This window comes from Nerophis ophidion, linkage group LG02, assembly GCF_033978795.1.
Source record: "Nerophis ophidion isolate RoL-2023_Sa linkage group LG02, RoL_Noph_v1.0, whole genome shotgun sequence".
Lineage (NCBI taxonomy): Eukaryota > Metazoa > Chordata > Actinopteri > Syngnathiformes > Syngnathidae > Nerophis > Nerophis ophidion.
The window spans coordinates 53469942-53491656 of NC_084612.1; the positions used below are offsets into that span (position 1 = coordinate 53469942).

General features: G+C 39.7%; 1 protein-coding gene across 1 annotated transcript in view; it reads right to left on the reverse strand.

Moving 5' to 3' along the window:
• The window catches only part of LOC133548252 (kinesin heavy chain-like), a 285184-nt gene that overhangs the window by 65684 nt on the left and 197785 nt on the right, over positions 1 to 21715 (reverse strand). The window contains exon 23 of the mRNA XM_061893571.1: positions 15068 to 15172. Within this exon, the coding sequence (XP_061749555.1) occupies positions 15068 to 15172 (105 nt within the window). The remainder of the gene's footprint in view (positions 1 to 15067; positions 15173 to 21715) is intronic.

Consider the following 21715-nt stretch of genomic DNA (forward strand, 5'->3'; position numbering starts at 1 on the left):
AGCGGGTGAAATTGTCCAAAGACAGGTGGCATTGTATTTAAAAATACTTGAGGCTGTCATTTCTGCAAAAGGTGCATCAATAAAATATTGAGTAAAGGCTGTGAATACTTACACTATATTGCCAAAAGTATTTGGCCACCCATCCAAATGATGAGAAACAGGTATCCTAATCACTTGGCCACAGGTGTATAAAATCAAGCACTTAGGCATGGAGACTGTTTTACAAACATTTGTGAAATAATGGGCAGCTCTCAGTGATTTCCAGCGTGGAACTGTCATAGGATGCCAACTGTGCAAGAAATCCAGTCGTGAAATGTCCTCGCTCCTAAATATTCCAAAGTCAACTGTCGGCTTCATTGTAAGAATATGGAAGAGTTTGGGAACAACAGCAACTCAGCCACCAAGTGGTAGGCCATGTAAACTGACAGAGAGGGGTGAGCGGATGCCGAAGCACATAGTGCAAAGACTTTCTGCACAGTCAATTGCTACAAAGCGCCAAACTTTATGTGACCTTCCAATTAGCCCACGTACAGTACACAGAGAGCTTCATGCAATGGGTTTACATGGCCGAATAGCTGCATCTAAGCCATACATCACCAAGTCCAATGCAAAGTGTGGGATGCAGTGGTGTAAAGCACGTTGCCACTGGACTCTAGAGCAGTGGAGACGTCTTCTCTGGAGTGATGAATCACACTTTTCCATCTGGCAATCTGATGGACCAGTCTGGGTTTGGAGGTTGCCAGGAGAACGCTGTCTTTCGGACTGAAATTTGTTGGAGAAGGAATTATGGTTTGGGGTTGTTTTCAGGAGTTGGGCTTGGCCCCTTAGGTGTACTGACATCATATTAAAACCTATGGGCTAGGAATGGGATGGCACTTCAAGGTCATATTTGAGTCAAGGCAGGTGGCCAAATACTTTTGGCAATATAATGTATGCACACGTGATTTTTTTTTATTTTTTTTTACATTTGCACAAATTTCTATAAAAAAAAAAATGTTTCCACATCGTCATGGGGTGTTTGTTGTGCGTAGAACTTTCAGGACAAAAATTAGTGTGGAATATGACAAAATGTAGGAAAAGTTTACAGTGTAGTATTTGTCATATTTTGTATCATTAAATTGTATCATTAAAGATGTTTCCTAAGGGTGTGAATCTCTACATTAAATGGTACTCCGATATGAATCGAGATACATGGGTTACGATATGATTTACTAACAATTAGGGCGTCCCACGATTCGATTCAATATCGATTCTTGGGGTCACAATTCGATAATATATCGATTCGATTCGATTCTCGATTCAAAAACGATATTTTTCCGATTCAAAACGATTCTGTATTCATTCAGTACATAGTATTTCAGCAGGATCTACCCCACTCTGCTGACATGCTAGCAGAGTAGTAGATTTTTTTTTTTTTTAACTTTTAGAATCGTAAAGGAGAATGTTTTATCAACTGATTGCAATAATGTAAATTTGTTTTAACTATTAAACAAACCGAAAATAGGACTTTGTGAAAACATTGGACACAGTGTGTTGTCAAGCTTATGAGATGTGATGCAAGTGTAGGCCACTGTGACACTATTGTTCATTTTTATTATTTTTATAAATGTCTAATGATAATGTCAATGAGGGATTTTTAATCACTGCTATGCTGAAATTAAAACTAATCTTGTTACTGTTGTTGATAATATTCATTTTTGTTTCACTACTTTTGGTTTGTTCTGTGTCGTGTTTGTGTCTTTATTGCAGTTCTGAGTGTTGCTGGGTCAGGTTTGGTTTTGGAATTGGATTGCATTGTTATGGTATTGCTGTGTATTGTTTTGTTGGAGTGATAAAAAAAAAAAATATATATATATATATATATTAGGGCTGGGCAACGATTACAATTTTTAATCGAAGTTAATTGCACTAGTTCTCCGATTATTCGCGATTAACTGCATTGTACACGCAAAGCCCAATAATGAATTCAAAAGTAGTGTGTAATGCACCTTTATTGGAATATTCCCCCACATGAACAAAAGCGCCAAAACATTTGTTGTGCAAACACAATTTAAATCAGTCCTTGTTAAACAGTAGCAGTTAAATAGCATATTTTATGAAAATCAACTCAAAAAATGTAAATACAAACATTTAAGCCTATTGCCACTGCCAGGGTATTTAAGTTATCCTGTTTGTTATGGAAAATAAATATCATCTACATACAAATCTCTGAGCCACAATCATAACATCTGAACAGGCAATTTCTGAGGTAACAGCAGAAACATTTTTTTTATCAGGGATCTTATGTTTAAAAAACCTCTATTATAGGTAGTGGGCTGTTTTAGGGAATTTTTGATCAAATTATCTGTAGTAGCATTATTAATAATGTTGTGTTTATTCTGCGTAGTGCACTTAAAATAATTATGACCATATCTAGGAATTGATATGATGGGAGTTTTCCGATTGTTTGCTTGGTGCTTTGATAAACTGAACGCATATACATGGTACTATATTGTGATATTATGAGAACTACCCTACCCGGCATGCAACAGGAGTGACGCGCATGCGCGGTAGCCCGGTATAGGTTGTGTCGCCATGACGGCATCTTGTATGTTGTGATATGCACGCTCTGAAAGTAAATGCTAAGAACTCAGCTAACACTCCTCGTCTGCATTATTGATAAATAGACAGACAACATATATACTCCGCTGCTTCACAGGCCCCTGGATGTAGCCGGCAAAGTATTCCCATGCTAGCTAGCCGGTCTAGCAAGCACGCGTCATTCAGTCCAAAACGGCCCGATCTATCCACATTCAGAATTGTCTGGCGGTCGTACGTGATCCCGGAGTGACCACGCTGTAAGCCGGCCATGAAATTTGCAGAATTGTCCGGTATTTTTCCATCAATCAATCAATCAATGTTTACTTATATAGCCCTAAATCACTAGTGTCTCAAAGGGCTGCACAAACCACTATGACATCCTCGGTAGGCCCCCATAAGGGCAAGGAAAACTCACACCCAGTGGGACGTTGGTGACAATGATGACTATGAGAACCTTGGAGAGGAGGAAAGCAATGGATGTCGAGCGGGTCTAACATGAAATGTTCCATCTTTACCAAGAGCCCCTCGACAACGAGGCCCATCCGGGCGACGCCATCTTTTTAAGAAAAGGCGTTAACAAAATAAAAGCATGTAAACAACATACGCAAATGTGCGATAAAATAATTGTCGGCGTTAATAGATTGATGAGTTAACGCGTAATTAACGCATTAATTTGCCCACCCCTAATATATATATATATATATATATATATATATATATATATATATATATATATATATATATATATATATATATATATATACATTTATATATATATATTTTTTTTTTTTAAATAATTTTTTTAAAAATGAGAATCGATTCTGCACACCGTATTCAATTCGATTCGATTCGATTTGTATTCGAATCAATTTTTTCCAACACCCCAACTAACAGTACATTTTAAAACATGACGATTCAACGCAATACGATTCAATGCCATTTGATGCAGATGGAATCATTGCATGGTGACAAAAAATGTGATGTATCAGGTGACGGTGTGGCTCGGGTTGGTACAGTGGATTCCTGGTTTGATTCCCCAGCTTCCGCCTTCCTAGTCACGTGTGTTGTGTCCTTGAGCAAGACACTTTACCCTTGCTCCTGACGGGTGGTGGTTAGGGCCTTGCATGGCAGCACCCACTATGAATGTGTGTGTGAATGGGTGAATGTGGAAATAATGTCAAAGCGCTTTGAGTACCTTGAAGGTAGACAAACCCTATAGAAGTATGTGGGGGGCGTGGCGTGCGGACCTGCAGCGAAACGGGGTGTGTCAGGACCAGCTTCGAGATCAGCGGCAGGTGCGTAGATGACACAGTTGAGAGTATTTTTCTGATCACCTGTCGCTCTGTTAAAGGCAGCAGTCGGGAAGGAGAGGGGAGTTGTTGTTGATGGCAGTTGCCGAAGCACCAGGGGAGCGAAAGCAAGACAGACGACTCTGATAGAAAACCATTCATGTCCTCGATCAAGGAAAAAGACAATTGCTGAAAAGGACACAGACTTTGCATAATCTAACACGTTTATTGTAAAATAAACATTATTGTTAACTCTGAAAAGGAGTGGTGATGTCGATGACTAGTGGTCAAAAGAACCCAGAGGAGCAAAACCTCCCCAAAGTATGACCCATTTACCTTATGTATCATGTCACAACATTGTCATTGAGTTATTTTTTAAATACACAGGCAGTTCCCGTATCAATTATAAAGAAATAGTAAAACTAACAACTTAAGTGCATTCCAACCTATAAACATTAGGAAAAGAAGATTTAAACAAAACACTTTAGGAAAAGCACCCAGGTTCTTGCTGCAGGTAGCAACAATTAAATGAAGAAAAAAGCAAGGTCTGCATGAAGTAGAGGTGCTATAATGAGAAGTGTGAGATACAATTAAGTAAACTAAACAGCAGCTTTATTGTAGAAGCCCAAGGACTTTTCAAAGTGCCATTCTGCTGGTAACCGTGCAGCTCGGTCGTTATCTTTAGCACAATGAATGATGTGGTTGCCTCGCAAAGGTGTGGCTCAATTTGGGCTGGAAGTCTTGCAAATCAGTGTCCTTGTCTTGTGAGTTGGTAGCTCTGCTAGCATTAGCGTCCTCATCTCTCAATGTCGTCACAACAGGTGTGTGACAAGGTTAGTTGTGCTGCTGCTTCTTTATCGTTGCTTTCCAAACTTTACAAGTGGCCACTGTCACGGCACGTGCCACCGGCTGCAGCAAAGAGCTGCAATCGATCATCTGCAATCAACACACCTGTCGCAGATGATAAGCCCTGCCTTCATTAACCAGCACAACCTGCTATCCTGGGTCAGAACGTAGCGACCTGTCCTGTACACAGCCTACCTTCGTTTCCACATCACAAGCTGTGGGTCTCGTCTCCCTGTGTTCCCTTTGCTGGCTGCATCTTGGATCTCGACCTTCCGCCTGGACACAGACTTGGACGCCTTGCCATTGCCCCCGACTGCCTGCCTGTCTCATGGACCTCTAAGCTTGTCTTTCCACCCTCTTGGACTTCCGCACCTTGCTCAACACTTCCGGGTAACACTCATCCGTTATTCTTCACACATAGTCGCACACATATACATTTATAGATAGATAGATAGATAGATAGATAGATAGATAGATAGATAGATAGATAGATAGATAGATAGAGAGATAGATAGATACATAAATAGAGAGATAGATAGATAGATAGATAGATAGATAGATAGATAGATAGATAGATAGATAGATAGATAGATAGATAGATAGATAGATAGATAGATAGATAGATAGATAGATAGATAGATAGATAGATAGATGGATAGATAGATGGATAGATAGAGCCAAAATAACGTCCCTCTTGTCTGTGCCGTCTTTTGCCCTGTACAACCGTAACAGCCACACTTTTATCCAACTGACCATTCTTTAAAAAAAAATCCAAACGTTTACCACACTATAGATTTAAGATTCAGGAGTGCGTTGTTTATAAAGCTTGTTTAATGCTGTCAGCCATGTTGCTCTCTTGTTGTTAGTCGCAAAAAAGAATGTAACTCTATTATGTTAATTATTTTATGTAACCACTGAAGTCTCGCAGGATTAGAGCGGCCAAATTTTGTAGCAGCGGAGCTCCAATCAACCAATCAATGACTTTCCTACCTATCCATACTAGATATACACTAAATTGTCAAAAGTATTTGGCCACCTGCCTTGACTCACACATGAACATGAAGTGCCATCCCATTCCTAACACATCGGGTTCAATATGATGTGGGTCCACCTTTTGCAGCTATTACAGCTTCAACTCTTTTGGGAAGGCTGTTCACAAGGTTGCAGAGTGTCTTTATAGGAATTTTGCATCAGTCTTCAAAAAGCGCATTGGTGACACACTGATGTTGGTGGAGAAGGCCTGGCTCTCAGTCTCCGTTCTAATTCATCCAAAAGGTGTTCTATCGGGTTCAGGTCAGGACTCTGTGCAGGCCAGTCAAGTTCATCCACACCAGGCTCTGTCATCCATGTCTTTATGGACATTGCTTTGTGCACTGGTGCACAGTCATGTTGAAAGAGGAAGGGGCCCGCTTCAAACTGTTCCCACAAGGTTGGGAGCATGGAATTGTCCAAAATGTTTTGGTATCTTGGAACATTCAAAGTTCCTTTCACTGGAACTAAGGGGCCAAGCCCAACTCCTGAAAAACAACCCAACCCCATAATTCCTCCTCCACCAAATTTCACACTCGGCACAATACATTCCGAAATGTAGCGCTCTCCTGGCAACCTCCAAACCCACACTGGTCCATCAGATTGCCAGATGAAAAATCGTGATTCATCACTCCAGAGAAGGCAACGGGACCGCTCTAGAATCCAGTGGCGACGTGCTTTAGACCAGTGCATCCCACGCCATGCATTGGACTTGGTGATGTATGGCTTAGATTCAGCTGTTAGGCCATGTAAAACCCATTCCATGAAGCTCTCTGTGTACTATACGTGGGCTAATTGGAAGGTCACACAACGTTTGTAACTCTGTAGCAGTTGACTGTGCAGAAAGTCTTTGCACTATGTACTTCAGCATCCGCTGACCCTTCTCTTTCAGTTTATGTGGCCTACCACTTTATTGCTGAGTTGCTGTTGTTCCCAAACTCTTCCATTGTCTTCTAATAAAGCAGACAGTTGACTTTGGAATATTTAGGAGCGAGGAAATGAAATGGCGGGACTCATCTGGCCCCCGGGCCTTGAGTTTGACACCGGTGCTGTACTGGATGGGCATAGCAATGACGCTTGGAGGATTGCCAGTGAGTAATGCAATCAATAATAAAAGACACTATTTTGAGTGACACGAGTGCAAAGGTGACTATATGGCTGTTAATGCATGTTTAGAAAGTGCTAATAATGTAAAAAAAATAAAAATAATATATATATATATATATATATATATATATATATATATATATATATATATATATATATATATATATATATATATATATATATATATATGGAAAGTCACAAACACCCCCAAAGGGAATAAGCAGTAGTAAATAAATGGAAGTCATAAACAAATGAGTTTACCATGGACAGGCTTGGAACAAATGAGCTGTGATAAATGAGGGATAACTATATTAGAGTAAAAGCAAAGTACAGTAGCGTTCCCATCCAGGGAGGAAACTAATAAAAAGAGCACAGTGTCTGCATGCAGCTTAGTGATTACAATGAGAGAACTCTGCTTAGTCCGAGACTTTAGTTGATTTATGAGCAGAGTTTGTATCTGCAGTTCCAGCAGCAGGAGAAGATGAACTCCCTGCAGCCACACCACGATTGGATCGCTGCTGCAGTGCACCTCTCATCCAGAAAAAGAAAATCAAAGGCAATTGAATCTCAAGTCATCTAAATTTGCAAGAAAAAGAGAAAACTTAAAGGGGAGCTCCAGTATTTGTTGTAAAATTTGGACTCATTCACAATCCTTATGTGAGATAAAACATGTATTTTTTTCTTTTTGTATGCATTTTAAACAATTTAAAATCGTAAACAAATGTTAGTAAGAGGGGGCTAACAATGCAAGTAATGTTGATATGTTCTATTCTGCCTAAAATGCTCTCATAGACGTCCAAAAACGTCATGTCATGACCTGTTAGATTTGGTAAAATTGTTTTTCCTGTCTTAAATGTTTATTTGTTTCAGCACGCCTTCCGTCCTTTGTTGTGGCTGCTGTTGATACACACCTTCCTCTGATTGGTGATCAGGAGACCCACCTGTCTCTGATCACAAATCAGAAGGGGTTCTCAGTCGGAGCTGGATGATTTTCATTGCTTTGTTCGTCTATGCTCCATAGCTCTCTGTCTGTGGAACACTCTGCCTGACCACCTGAGGGCACCACAGACTGTGGATGCTTTTAAAAAAAGGTTTAAAAACCCTTCATTAAAAAAAAAGCCCTTTGTTAAATGTATGTGTGCTAGTTCTAGCTGTTAGGCTCTTCTCCTTTTTATTCCAAAGACATGCACCTGGGGACAGGTTGATTGGCAACACTTAATTGGCGCTATTGTGTGAATGTGAGTGTGAATGTTGTCTGTCTATCTGTGTTGGCCCTGCGATTAGTGGCGACTTGTCCAGGGTGTACCCCGCCTTCCAACCGATTGTAGCTGAGATAGGCACCAGCGCCCCCGCGACCCTAAAAGGAATAAGCGGTAGAAAATGGATGGATGGATAGTGTTTATTTTATTTTACTATTTATTTTACCTGTTGGGGGCAGCTATTTGTTGTTCCAACTTTGATTTTGTTTTTTTAATGCACCATAGCACTTTGAGATTGTTTGTTCAATGTAAAGTGATTTTACAAATAAAATGTATTATTATTATTATTATTATTATAGCCTTTCCTGTGCACTTCTTTGCTGATCTACTTTCTAATTATTAAATACATGTTTTTCCTGAATACCCTTTCCTGTCTCTGCACCCTGGGGTCACGACAATTGCGACAACGTGGTACAATGCAAATGTAATGTAATGTAATGAGAAAGTGTAATATTTACTTATTTTGCATCATAATCTTCACTTCTCAGGTAAAAGAAGTACATTACCATATTGTCATGATTTCCTTTGGATGCCTTCAGGTCTAATTTGAATTTCAAAGCGGACCAACTTCTCGGTTTAGGTCCACAACTTACTATACAAGTAAAATGCTTGATTTATGAAGTAGCACACGTAAACCAACCTGGAGGCTATGTCAATGGCTGCATAAGCTACAGTAGTTACCTCTCAGTGATCATTGTGCCTAAAACATGGGTGTCAAACTCTGGCCCGCGGGCCAAATTTGGCCCACCGTGTAATTTCACTTGGCCCTTGAGGCAATATCAAATTAACATTAGAGCTGGCCCGCCGCTGTAACACCGCATTCACCGCTAACACTCTTACTTGCCAACCCTCTCGATTTATTCCGGGAGACTCCCGAAGTTCAGTGCCCCTCCCGAATTTCATCCCGGACAACAATATTTGGGGTGGGCTTTAAAGGCACAGCCTTTGGCGTTGTCTACAACCTGTCTCCACCTCCACTTTTCCTCTATACAAACAGTGTGCCGGCCCAGTCACATAATATATGCGGCTTATACACACACACAAGTGAATGCAAGGCCTACTTGGTCAACAGCCATACAGGTCACACTGAGGGTGGCCGTATAAACAACCTTAACACTGTTACAAATATGCGCCACACTGTGAACCCACACCAGACAAGAATGACACATTTCGGGAGAACATCCGCACCGTAACACAACATAAACACAACAGTACAAATACCCAGAACGCCTTGCAGCACTAACTCTTCCGGGACGCTACAATATACACCCCCCGCTATCACCAAACCCCGTCCACCTCAACCCCACCGCCGAAAAGAGGCATTCAATTTTTATTTAAATTTTATTTGATAAGCCATTGATAGTTTTTAATTATTATTATTATTTGAAACTCGATTTTGCATGTCACTATAAAGTTATATAAGCCTTGCTTGTTTAATATTCAATGCAAAACTTGTTTGGGTCCCTATTAAAAGGTTAATTTGTTCAACCTCGGCCCGCGGCTTTGTTCGGTTTTAAATTTTGGCCCACTCTGTATTTGAGTTTGACACCCCCGGCCTAAAATAAGTTCCTCGGCATTAGCGCTTACACTAACAATGTTGCTAAAACTTGGTTAAGGCCATGTCTACACTAAGTTGTTTAACCCATTAAACTAAAATCATTATTTAGCCTAAATCCCGTTTCAGCCACACTAAACCAGCGTTTAAGGTCCACCTCCCCGACAATTTTTTACATGGGTAAGTGCGCCGTGTATTTTTTCAATCTCCGGCTTTTAGCTTTGTATGGACTCATTGATCGTTTACAAACTGAGTTCGGAAAGGAAGTGACGCCAGAAAGACCGCGCCCCACACAGGAAGTGACATAGCCAGCTTAATAATGAAGTGGTTTTGTAACTCAGAGCGAACCACTGGAATATGGATGCGAGCCATCCAGACATGCCCATGTTTCTCCTTCTTCTACATGTACAGACACTTGTGGAAATCACACCTTAAGAGAAAGCCATTGCAGCTATTTGGGATACAACACTTCTCAGACGGCATGAGAACTTTCCAATGTCCAGGTCAGCTGTGATTCTACTTAGCCAAAAACTTTGTCCATTTGTCAAAGGAGAGACAACGAGAATGCGGGCTCCCGTGGATGTGATAAAAAAGGTAGCGTGTGGTTTGTATTACCTGGTTGTCAAGGAAAACGGCAAAGCAGACTGTATCAGTAATGTTCCGCAATGTTTGTCACGAACTCAACGTCTAGGTCCAGAGTATATAACGTCACCAAAATGGACAATGAAGGTGAAGGCAAAAGATTTAGGAGTATCCTGACCAGATATCTAGATCCCTAGTTTAATTGATGTAAAATGTTCTTTGTCACATTGTTTACGTATATAATAAAGATTTGATTAATTTATGGTTTTATTGGTTTAATAGATGACTCCCACTAGCTGCATTGTTTAGGAGCTGTATTTTACAAGTTGAAATACGCAAGAAAGGGAAAAATGTTTTCTTGTCTTGCATTAAGATTTTGAATGACAGGCAAGACTCCAAAAAAGCGCAGTTCCCCATTGAAAGTCAAACACAATTTGGAATAGTGGGTAGAAGAAAGTTTGATGCAAGAATGTGTGTTGAGTCATGTTGGTGAGCTCCAGCATGAGAATAAATTCATTTGCATTGACTCAAGCATCATCTCCTGTGGCGCTTAGATTCCCAGAAGGCACCTTGGCACTTGAACGCTTGCGTGTTCCCCACGCTCCTCCAAGGTGACACTTGTGTGAAGTTGCTGCACTCGACTGATTGATGATCCTGAGAGACGTTTTCAGCAGAGAACAATGACGGATGATGCACAAGGCTCGCACTTTTTCATTCGTCTGTTTTTTTTTTCCATCAACTTCAAATACATGTTCAGGTTCTAATTATCTTATCGGCCTTGTTGATTATAGGCATGGATATTTAGCCAAGTATGTGTTGTTGTTTTTTTTATCGGTATCTGACTTTATTTCACTACAAAATAACTTTAAACAGCTTACGCGATCAAAAGTGTACACAAGTGTAAATGATATAATGTCATGGCTGTCTTGAGTTTCCAATCATTTCTACAACTCCTATTTTTTGGTGATAAAGTGATTGGAGCACATACTTGTTGGTCACAAAATCATTCATGAAGTTTGCTTCTTTTATGAATTTATTATGGTTCAACTGAAAATGTGAGCAAATCTACTGGGCCAAAAGTAAACATACAGCAATGTTAATATTTGCTTTCATGTCCCTTGGCAAGTTTCACTGCATAAAGGTGCTTTTGGTCGCCATCCACAAAAGTTTTGACCGCTCCTCTTGACAAAATTGGTGCAGTTCACCTAAATTTGTTGTTTTTTCTGACATGGACTTGTTTCTTCAGCATTGTCCACACGTTTAAGTCAGGACTTTTGGAAGGCCATTCTAAAACCTTCATTGTAGCCTGATTTAGCCATTCGTTTACCACACAAAATTGCGAAATACTGAAACATTTTTTTCATTAGGTGCTGCAGGAAGCAAACTCGTCCAAAAGTTGTACAAACAATGACACAGCTTTTCAGTGTCTCTGTCTGGGTTTTATGAAAACAATTTTTTCAATGCAAAACATTATGATTGTTAGCGAAAAAACGTCGATAGATTAGCTGCACGGTTTTATAAGCCACAGGGTGCAAAGCGTCGGAAAAAAAAGTAGCATCTTATAATATAGAAAATATGGTAACAACCACTGCTCAACCACCATCCCTTTTGCCCTGCATGAGAAAAGTTTTATTTTTTTTATTACCGCAGTACTCAGCACTCCCTTTCTGTCCCTCTTGAAGTGCTGGTCTTCTATAGTGTAATCTAAAACTACACATTTTTGCCGGAAAATCCAGTTTTTGTCCTACTTTCTTTCCATTTTATTGGTTACCTCTTGTTTGTTTTCATGACTGAAGCTAGACAAGCCTCCGCAACACTCTGAGCATCATTAGAGGTGTGCAACGAGTTTCATGCTACCGTATTTTCCGGACTATAAGGCACACTTAAAATATTTTATTTTCTCTAAACTCGACAGTGCGCCTTATAACACAGTGCGCTTAATGTACGGAGAAATTTTGGATTTGCTTACCGACCTCGAACCTATTTTATTTTGTGCATGGTGTAATGATAAGTGTGACCTGTAAATGGCAGTCAAAGAGATACGCGTAGACTGCACTATGATGGCAATATGACTAAAGTAAACACCAACATTTTATATGTTCCATTGAAAATATACAACATTACACACGGCGCTCAAACATCTATCAAAATGTTTTAGTAGGACTTTGGTAAGCTATGAAGCCACACCACTTGATGGACTGTTGGCAAAGTACACATAGGAGTATTTTTATGGTGTGTGTATAAGGTACGACATATTAGCTGCCGTTTTAATTCACAACATTATGCAAAAGCAACTTTTCTTACCTCCTGGTACCTGATGATCTGTATTTATGATCTGCATAAATCCTGAAAAATTGCTCATGTCCGCCTTTGTAGTCCGTGTCGACAACGTAGTCGATAAGCTTATTCTTGTTCTCTATCTTCATGCATTCTCCACTGTTGCCATTTCTAATATAAAGTAGTGTGAAGTTCTTACTTATATCCGTCAGTAAACTCGCCATGAAAGCACTAAAACATACCGGTATAGTGAATTATATTATTCACCCAGGGAACTTTAGTTATTAGAGAGTTCCGGTCAGACGGTTTTTCAAGGGACAATTCAACTCCCGTCCTTGCACGCTACACCACTAAAACAAAGATGACGGGGAGAAGACCCTGTCCAAGTCATACTTGCCAACCCTCCCGGATTTTCCGGGAGACTCCCAAAATTCAGCGCCTCTCCCGAAAACCTCCCAGGACAAATTTCCCCTAAAAAATCTCCCAAAATTCAGGCGGAGCTGCAGGTCACGCCCCCTCCAGCTCCAAGCGGACCTGGAGGGGTCTGTTTTCACATCCCCATTCCCACAGTATGAAGAGCGTGTCTGCCCAATGATGTTTTAACTGTAGAATGATCGAGGGCGAGTTCTTGGTTTCTTATGTGGGTTTATTGTTAGGCAGTTTCATTAAAGTCCTCCCAACAGCAGTCATATTTTCGTCTGCCGTGAAGCAGTTTGTCTGCCGTAAACTCCAATGTTAACTTGTGACACTCTTAAACAGGACAATAATGCCATCTACTGTACATAGAATAGAATAGAATGTAGAATAGAATGTACTTTATTTAATTCAGCACCACAGTTCGCTCACAAGAAACAATGATAATAATAAATAATATAATATATATAATATATATAATATACAGTATATGAATAATATAAATATATTCTACATGTATTCTACATTTAAGTGCAGTCCAGGAACATATGCTTTATAGACTCCTGTGTCGTTCCGTGTTACATTTTGGGAGTCTGAGCCTTCAACTGAACGTGCTCATTCTCTCCGCAATGTCCGAGTGTAGTGGGTGGGAGGTGTTGTCTATAATGGCTAGGAGTTTTGCTAGACTTCTTCTCTGCCAGAGAGACTAGCTGTGGTTAGAAAAATAGTGGCAGAGAATAGAACAAAGATGGACATTTCAACCCTTAACTCAACAATGAGTAGATGAGTGTTATGTGTGTGTATATGTGTAAATAAATGAACACTGAAATTCAAGTATTTATATATATATATATATATATATATATATATATATATATATATATATATATATATATATATATATATATATATATATATATATATATATATGTATGTATAGGGGCTTCACGGTGGCAGAGGGGTTAGCGCGTCTGCCTCACAATACGAAGGTCCTGCAGTCCTGGGTTCAATCCGAGGCCCGGGATCTTTCTGTGTGGAGTTTTCATGTCCTCCCCGTGAATGCGTGGGTTCCCCCCGGGTACTCCGCCTTCCTCCCACTTTTAAAGACATGCACCTGGGGATAGGTTGATTGGCAACACTAAATTGGCCCTAGTGTATGAATGTGAGTGTGAATGTTGTCTGTCTATCTGTGTCGGCCCTGCGATGAGGTGGCAACTTGTCCAGGGTGTACCCCGTCTTCTGCCCGATTGTAGCTTAGATAGGCGCCAGCGCCCCCCGCGATCCCAAAAGGGAATAAACGGTAGGAAATGGATGGATGGATGGATATATATATATATAATAAAATAAATATAGAATTCACTGAAAGTATTATATATATATATATATATAATATTTGACTCTTAACCACCCCCCGCGCTCCGCCCCAGACCATGCCCCCCCACCACCCACCCACCATCCCACACCTTCCGAAATCGGAGGTCTCAAGGTTGGCAAGTGGCAAGTGGAGGCACGTAAATAAGACCGCCCACAAAACGGTACATCCTGAAGCGACTGTCAGAAAGTGACTGGAAGATTTCAGCAAAGAACCACCATTACACGTTATGTAGACCCCAAGGAAGTATTTTACATTTAGACAAAAAAAAAAAATAATAATATGACTCCTTTAATGCACCCTGTAATCCGGTGCACCTCATATAAAAAAAAGATAGACAATAGACCATTCATCGGCTATGCGCCCTATGGTCCGGAAAGTACGCTACATGATTCACTCAAACAGCAAAGCAACAGAGCTGGATGGACTCTGCCAAAAATCCTAACATTATGTACATATTTGGACCGAAGGGAGACTTATTATATAAGTGAAGAAGTGCAGGCAGCAGCTCACACATTCTCATATTTTCGGTAACATCCAAGAAAAAATGACGACAGCCATCTTAGAAATGGTCTCACCTGTTAGTTAAGGTGAAAGAGCCCGGGGAATACAACATATTGGTCGATACCTAGTTCCTACGCCAAAACAAATAATGTGGGGGGGGGGGTCCTGGTTTTTAACGACGCACGGGTGCAGATGAGGACTTTTCCCATATTTTACCATTAAATGCTTCTTTATTGCTGATGGTTGTGATTACCTGCTTGTGGACTTTGGTTAGCTGGTCCAGGTTGTTCTCCAGAAACGAAATCTTCTGCTTCTGGATGATGTATCCTCCACCATCATCAGGCTCCAGCGCTGCACTCTGGCAACAACAGCAGCAATTTATAGCTTTTTTACAAGCTTCTCAATAGACCCACTTGTTTATGTCGAAGCTCCAAAGATTTTACAATGAAACACATTTGAATGAGGGCCAGGACAACATTGGCCTTAGTAATAACACTATATGTCATGATGTAATACAAGGACACATTCGTTTAAGTGCGCATTCCAGTAATATTCCATTATCTGTTTTTTATTTTTACGTTCGTTTGTTTTATTTTATAAAATATTTTGTAATGTCTCCTTTTTTTGCATCTTACGATATGCTAATTTGTATTGTCCTGTTTGTATTTTAACTGTAGTGAAGTGAAGTGAATTATATTTATATAGCAATTTTCTCTAGTGACTTAAAGCGCTTTACATAGTGAATCCCAACATCTAAGTAACATTTAAACCAGTGTGGGTGGCACTGGGAGCAGGTGGGTAAAGTGTCTTGCCCAAGGACACAACAGCAGTGACTAGAATGGCGGAAGCGGGAATCGAACCTGCAAACCTCAAGTTGCTGGCACGGCCACTCTACCAACCGAGCTATACCGCCCCACTGTAATTATTTATTACATCATTATTCCTAATATCATTACGTGATAGTGTCCATCCATCCATCCATCCATTTTCTTCCGCTTATCTGAGGTCATGTCGCAGGGGCAGCAGCCTAAGCAGGGAAGCCCAGACTTTCCTCTCCCTAGCCACTTCGTCCAGCTCTTCCCAGGGGATCCCGAGGCGTTCCCAGGCCAGCCGAGAGACATAGTCTTCCCAACGTGTCCTGAGTCTTCCCCGTGGCCTCCTACCAGTTGGACGTGCCCTAAACACCTACCTAGGGAGGTATTCGGGTGGCATCCTGAACAGATGCCCGAACCACCTCACCTGGCTCCTCTCGATGTGATAGTGTCAAATTTTGTCAGAGGTGGGTAGAGTAGCCAGAAATTGTACTCAAGTAAGAGTACTGTTACTTTAGAGATGTATTACTCAAGTAAAAGTAAGGAGTAGTCACCCAAATATTTACTTGAGTAAAAGTAAAAAGTATGTTGTGAAAAAACTACTCAAGTACTGAGTAACTGATGAGTAACCTGTTCGTTTAATGATGACGGCAACAAGTGATGCGCAATAACATAAAAATAACAATGAACAAATTCAGAGCCAGGAAAATCTCTTAAGCAACTAAAACAATAATATATATTAAATAATATATATTTGGTTTTACACTGTATTGAAAAAAAAAAATGAAAAATAATTTTACCTTTGCAACCTCATTATACTATTGGCTAAGTTTTATTTTAATAAATGTAAGTTTCTCAATACCCGACCTGTTGTTTGTGCCTTTAAAAAAGATTTAGAACTCTACATTAAAACAATAACTCTAACAACCGAAAAGCTGTGAAAACGATGATGCTGTGTTCCAAATTTAAGTTATTTACTGAGATTGAGTGAGCCTATGGCTTTGTACTTTGTTTATTTTATATATATTTATTTTTTTTGCATTCCATTTTATTACCTTTGAATTTACAACACCCTGGCGCTGTTTTGTACGTTTTTTACACCATTTTGTACTGTTTTTGGACGTATTTTGATTATTATTTTCAACTGTTTGTAAATGTTGAAATTATAAATAAAGGTTTATAAAAAAAAGCGTGCAGTTAATCATGTGACCGCCTGGCTCTGTTTGATTGGTGAAACGGAGTCAAACGTCACCAGTGACTGCATTTGATTGATGAAACGGAGTCAAACTGCATTTGATTGGTGAAACACAGGCATGTAATTGATCCTACTTTGAAGGTCTGTCTCACAAACCAAAACAAACAGCCTGCATTAACAGATCAATAAAAATCAGTAGCGAGTAGCGAGCTGAATATAGATAAATGGAGCGGAGTAAAAGTAGTGTTTCTTCTCTATAAATATACTCAAGTAAAAGTATGTTGCATTAAAACTACTCTTAGAAGTACAATTTATCCCAAAAGTTACTCAAGTAGATGTAACAGAGTAAATGTAGCGCATTTCTACCCACCTCTGCATTTTGTAATAATCAGTGACATTATTTAATCAGATCATCGAACAAATTTCATAATAATACTGTGACAGATTTTATAACAACTTCCGAAATATTGCAAAGAGTTTTACAAAATGTGGGCCCTGCAATTTTTCTTCAACAAAATGTAACAATTTGGTGCATTTTGTAATTAACCGTCACATTTGATGCTTTGATTAAAAAAAAAAAAACATCAGCGCATTGCTGGACACACCACAGACTCTGCGATGAGGTGGCGACTTGTCCAGGGTGTACCCTGCCTTCCGCCCGATTGTAGCTGAGATAGGCGCCAGCGCCCCCCGCGACCCCGAAAGGGAATAAGCGGTAGAAAATGGATGGATGGACCACAGACTCTTGGGAGAAGAAGGAGTGCCGCGTGCCTGGCGACCATTTCAGTCGAGGATGTGAAGATATCTACCTATTGGGAATTATGACAACAGGACATCTGCTGACTGGAGTAAGCGTTGCTCTGGTTTGTTCACGAATTGGAAGTTACTGGTAGACTTCGAAGTACTCCAAAGCTGCCACAAATGATTGGAGTATGCGGGAAAAACTGTGGACACTTGTGATTTAGATACGATCGGACTGTCTACCCTGCAGGATGGATTTTGAGGACCAGTTATAGACAATTTATAGTAAAAAGCAAAATGTATTTTCACTCGCATACAAAACATTTTAACTTTGATTGTTTCCCTGACTTGGAGACTCTCCCGAAGGACAGTGCGGCAAACACACAACAAACTCCCTTATTGTCTCTCATTGTTGACTATGGACTAGCGACTGCACGACATCAAGGCCGCGGAACAGAGACACGCGGCAGGTCTACACACACACGTGCATCCACAAAAATATACGTCACACACACACCTACTCCACCCCCCATCCAACGCCCTTGACGCGAATCCCTTAGTGGATGGATGGGCAGCGCCTGAAGAGCTGCAGTCTGCCACCATGGCACCCACTCCCTCCCCTCTGTTGTTAGATATTTTGCGATGTTGTAATATGTATATGTGCTTTGCTATGGAGGTTTTTTTCCACTCCAGACCGGGTCCCCTTAAGAGCTCAGTGTAGATTTTTTTTTTTTTTCTCATCCTCCTCCAGCGTTGCCCTTTTTCCTATCTTGTACGGGGTGCCTTGTGGCGACCCATCAGCGTTCCTGTTCTGTAACCCTGTACACTGTTTGTTTGTCTAATCTTGACTGGTTCTGTACTGAAAACAAAGTTTCATTGTACTTGTGCAATGACAATAAAGACCTACTTGGTCTTTATTGTCATTGTTATTGGGGCGATATAGCTCGGTTGGCAGAGCAGCTGTGCCACCAACTTAAGGGTTCCAGGTTCGATTCCCACTTCCGCCATGATAATCACTGATGTTGTGTCCTTGGGCAAGACGCTATACCCACCTGCTCCCAGTGCCACCCACACTGGTTTAAATGTAACTTAGATATTTGGCTTCACTATGTAAGGCGATTTGAATCACTAGAGAAAAGTGCTATCTAAATATATTTCACTTCACTTCACTACCTACCTACCTAATTTTGAGCCCTGGCAGAATGTATTTGCGTAATACTGCAAGCAGCCACAAGGGGAAGACACAGACATGTTGGCTTGCTATAGAGAAGCAGTTTTACAATATTTACTCTTTAAGCTGCTGAATGGAAAATTGACTATTTGAAAGACATGAACAGATTACAGATTACAGATCCAGAACATGTATTTTTATGTTGACTGATTTGCAACCAATGGTGCATGAAATGGTAACATATTTCCATGGTTCAGTACATAATGCACAATTGTTTTTTCCTAATTCAAAAGTAATACAGCACCTGCATTTTGTTATAACTTGCAACAAATAACAAAATGTGTTTGATTTTATTACAAAAATGTGTTATTACAAAATGCGGCAGATCATTACAAAACAAAAGGTCAGTTACAATAACACATAACATTGGCAATCAATAACGTTAATACCCTCCATTTGTTCAATAAAAAATATTGAAATTCAATGATTTGGTGCATTTGCAAACAGCTACAAAATGATGTACAAACCATACATTAAAAATATGCAAATTACACAATGATTTTTTTTTTTTAGACACGATTACCTAGATTGTAGTCCTGTGGGAAGCAATGGAATTGTTAATGTAGCTTGACTATTTGCAAACACGTATCCTAATCTATGCGTCTATTCATGTGTATGTGTACTCATTTGTGTCCACATTTCCAACTTGTGTGTAAAATCAGTCCGTCTGTCCGTATTTCCATCTGTGTGTGTGTGTGTGTGTGTGTGTGTGTAAGTGTGTGTAAAAAATGTCTGTGTTCAGCAGAACCCTCTCTTGGCTGTCTTTTCACGTGTCACTTTTGCATGTCACTTCTACATGTCATTTTTGCGTGTCACTTTTAAATGTCACTTTTACATGTCACTTTTACATATCACTTCTACGTGTCTTTTTTGCAAGTCACTTTTACATGTCTCTTTTGCATGTCACTTTTATATGTCACTTCTACGTGTCAGTTTTGAAAGGCCCATTTACATGTCTTTTGCATGTCACTTTTATGTCACTTTTGCAAGTCACTTTTACATGTCTCTTTTGCGTGTCACTTTTACATGTCACTTCTACGTGTCAGTTTTGCAAGTCACATTTACATGTCTTTTGCATGTCACTTTTATGTCACTTTTGCATGTCACTTTTACATGTCTCTTTTGCATGTCACTTTTATGTCACTTTTGCATGCCACTTTTACAGGTCTGTCTGTCATTATTGAATGCCACTTTTATATGTCACTTTTGCATGTCACTTTTACATGTCATTTTTGCAAGCCACTTTTGCATGTCATCTTTGCATGTCACTTTTGTGTGTCAGTTTTGCGTGTCACTTTTGCGTGTCACTTTTGCGTGTCACTTTTACATGTCACTTTTACATATCACTTCTACGTGTCATTTTTGCAAGTCACTTTTGCATGTCTCTTTTGCATGTCACTTTTATATGTCTCTTTTGCGTGTCACTTTTACATGTCCCTTCTACGTGTCAGTTTTGCAAGTCACATTTACATGTTTCTTTTGCATGTCACTTTTATGTCACTTTTGCATGTCACTTTTACATGTCTCTTTTGCATGTCACTTTTATGTCACTTTTGCATGCCACTTTTGCATGTCACTTTTCTGTCATTATTGAATGCCACTTTTATATGTCACTTTTGCATGTCACTTTTGCGTATCACTTGTAAGTGTCACTTTTACATGTCACCTATACATGTCAAATTTGCAAGTCACTTTTGCATGTCGCTTTTGCATGTCACTTTTATGTCACTTTTGCATGCCACTTTTACATGTCACTTGTCTGTCATTATTGAATGCCACTTTTATATGTCACTTTTGCATGTCACTTCTACATGTCATTTTTGCATGTCACTTTTGTGTGTCACTTTTACATGTCATTTTTGCAAGCCACTTTTGCATGTCATCTTTGCATGTCACTTTTGTGTGTCAGTTTTGCGTGTCACTTTTGCGTGTCACTTTCGCGTGTCACTTTTGCGTGTCACTTTTACATGTCACTTTTACATATCACTTCTACGTGTCATTTTTGCAAGTCACTTTTACATGTCTCTTTTGCATGTCACTTTTATATGTCTCTTTTGCGTGTCACTTTTACATGTCCCTTCTATGTGTCAGTTTTGCAAGTCACATTTACATGTTTCTTTTGCATGTCACTTTTATGTCACTTTTGCATGTCACTTTTACATGTCTCTTTTGCATGTCACTTTTATGTCACTTTTGCATGCCACTTTTGCATGTCACTTAATCTGTCATTATTGAATGCCACTTTTATATGTCACTTTTGCATGTCACTTTTGCGTATCACTTGTAAGTGTCACTTTTACATGTCACCTATACATGTCAAATTTGCAAGTCACTTTTGCATGTCGCTTTTGCATGTCGCTTTTGGATGTCATCTTTGCATGTCACTTTTACATGTCACTTTTGCATGTCACTTTTATTTTTACTTTTACATGAAAAAGTGAGTCACTTTTACATTTCACTTTTGCGTGTCACTTTTGCATGTCACTATTGAATGCCACTTTTATATGTCACATTTGCATGTCACTTTTACATGTCACTTTTAAATGTCACTTTTTCATGTCACTTTTGCGTGTCACTTGTACATGTCAATTTTACATGTTACCTCTACATGTCAAATTTGCATGTCATCTTTGCATGAAAAAGTGAGTCACTTTTACATTTCACTTTTGCGTGTCACTTTTGCATGTCACTTTTGAATGTCACTTTTGCATGTCACTTTTGCATGTCACTTTTGCATGTCACTTTTGCATGTCAGTATTGAATGCAACTTTTATATGTCACTTTTGCATGTCACTTTTACACGTCACTTTTGCATGTCCCGTTTGCGTGTCACTTTTGCGTGTCACTTGTACATGTCACTTTTACATGTCACCTCTACATGTCAAATTTGCAAGTCACTTTTGCATGTCGCTTTTGCATGTC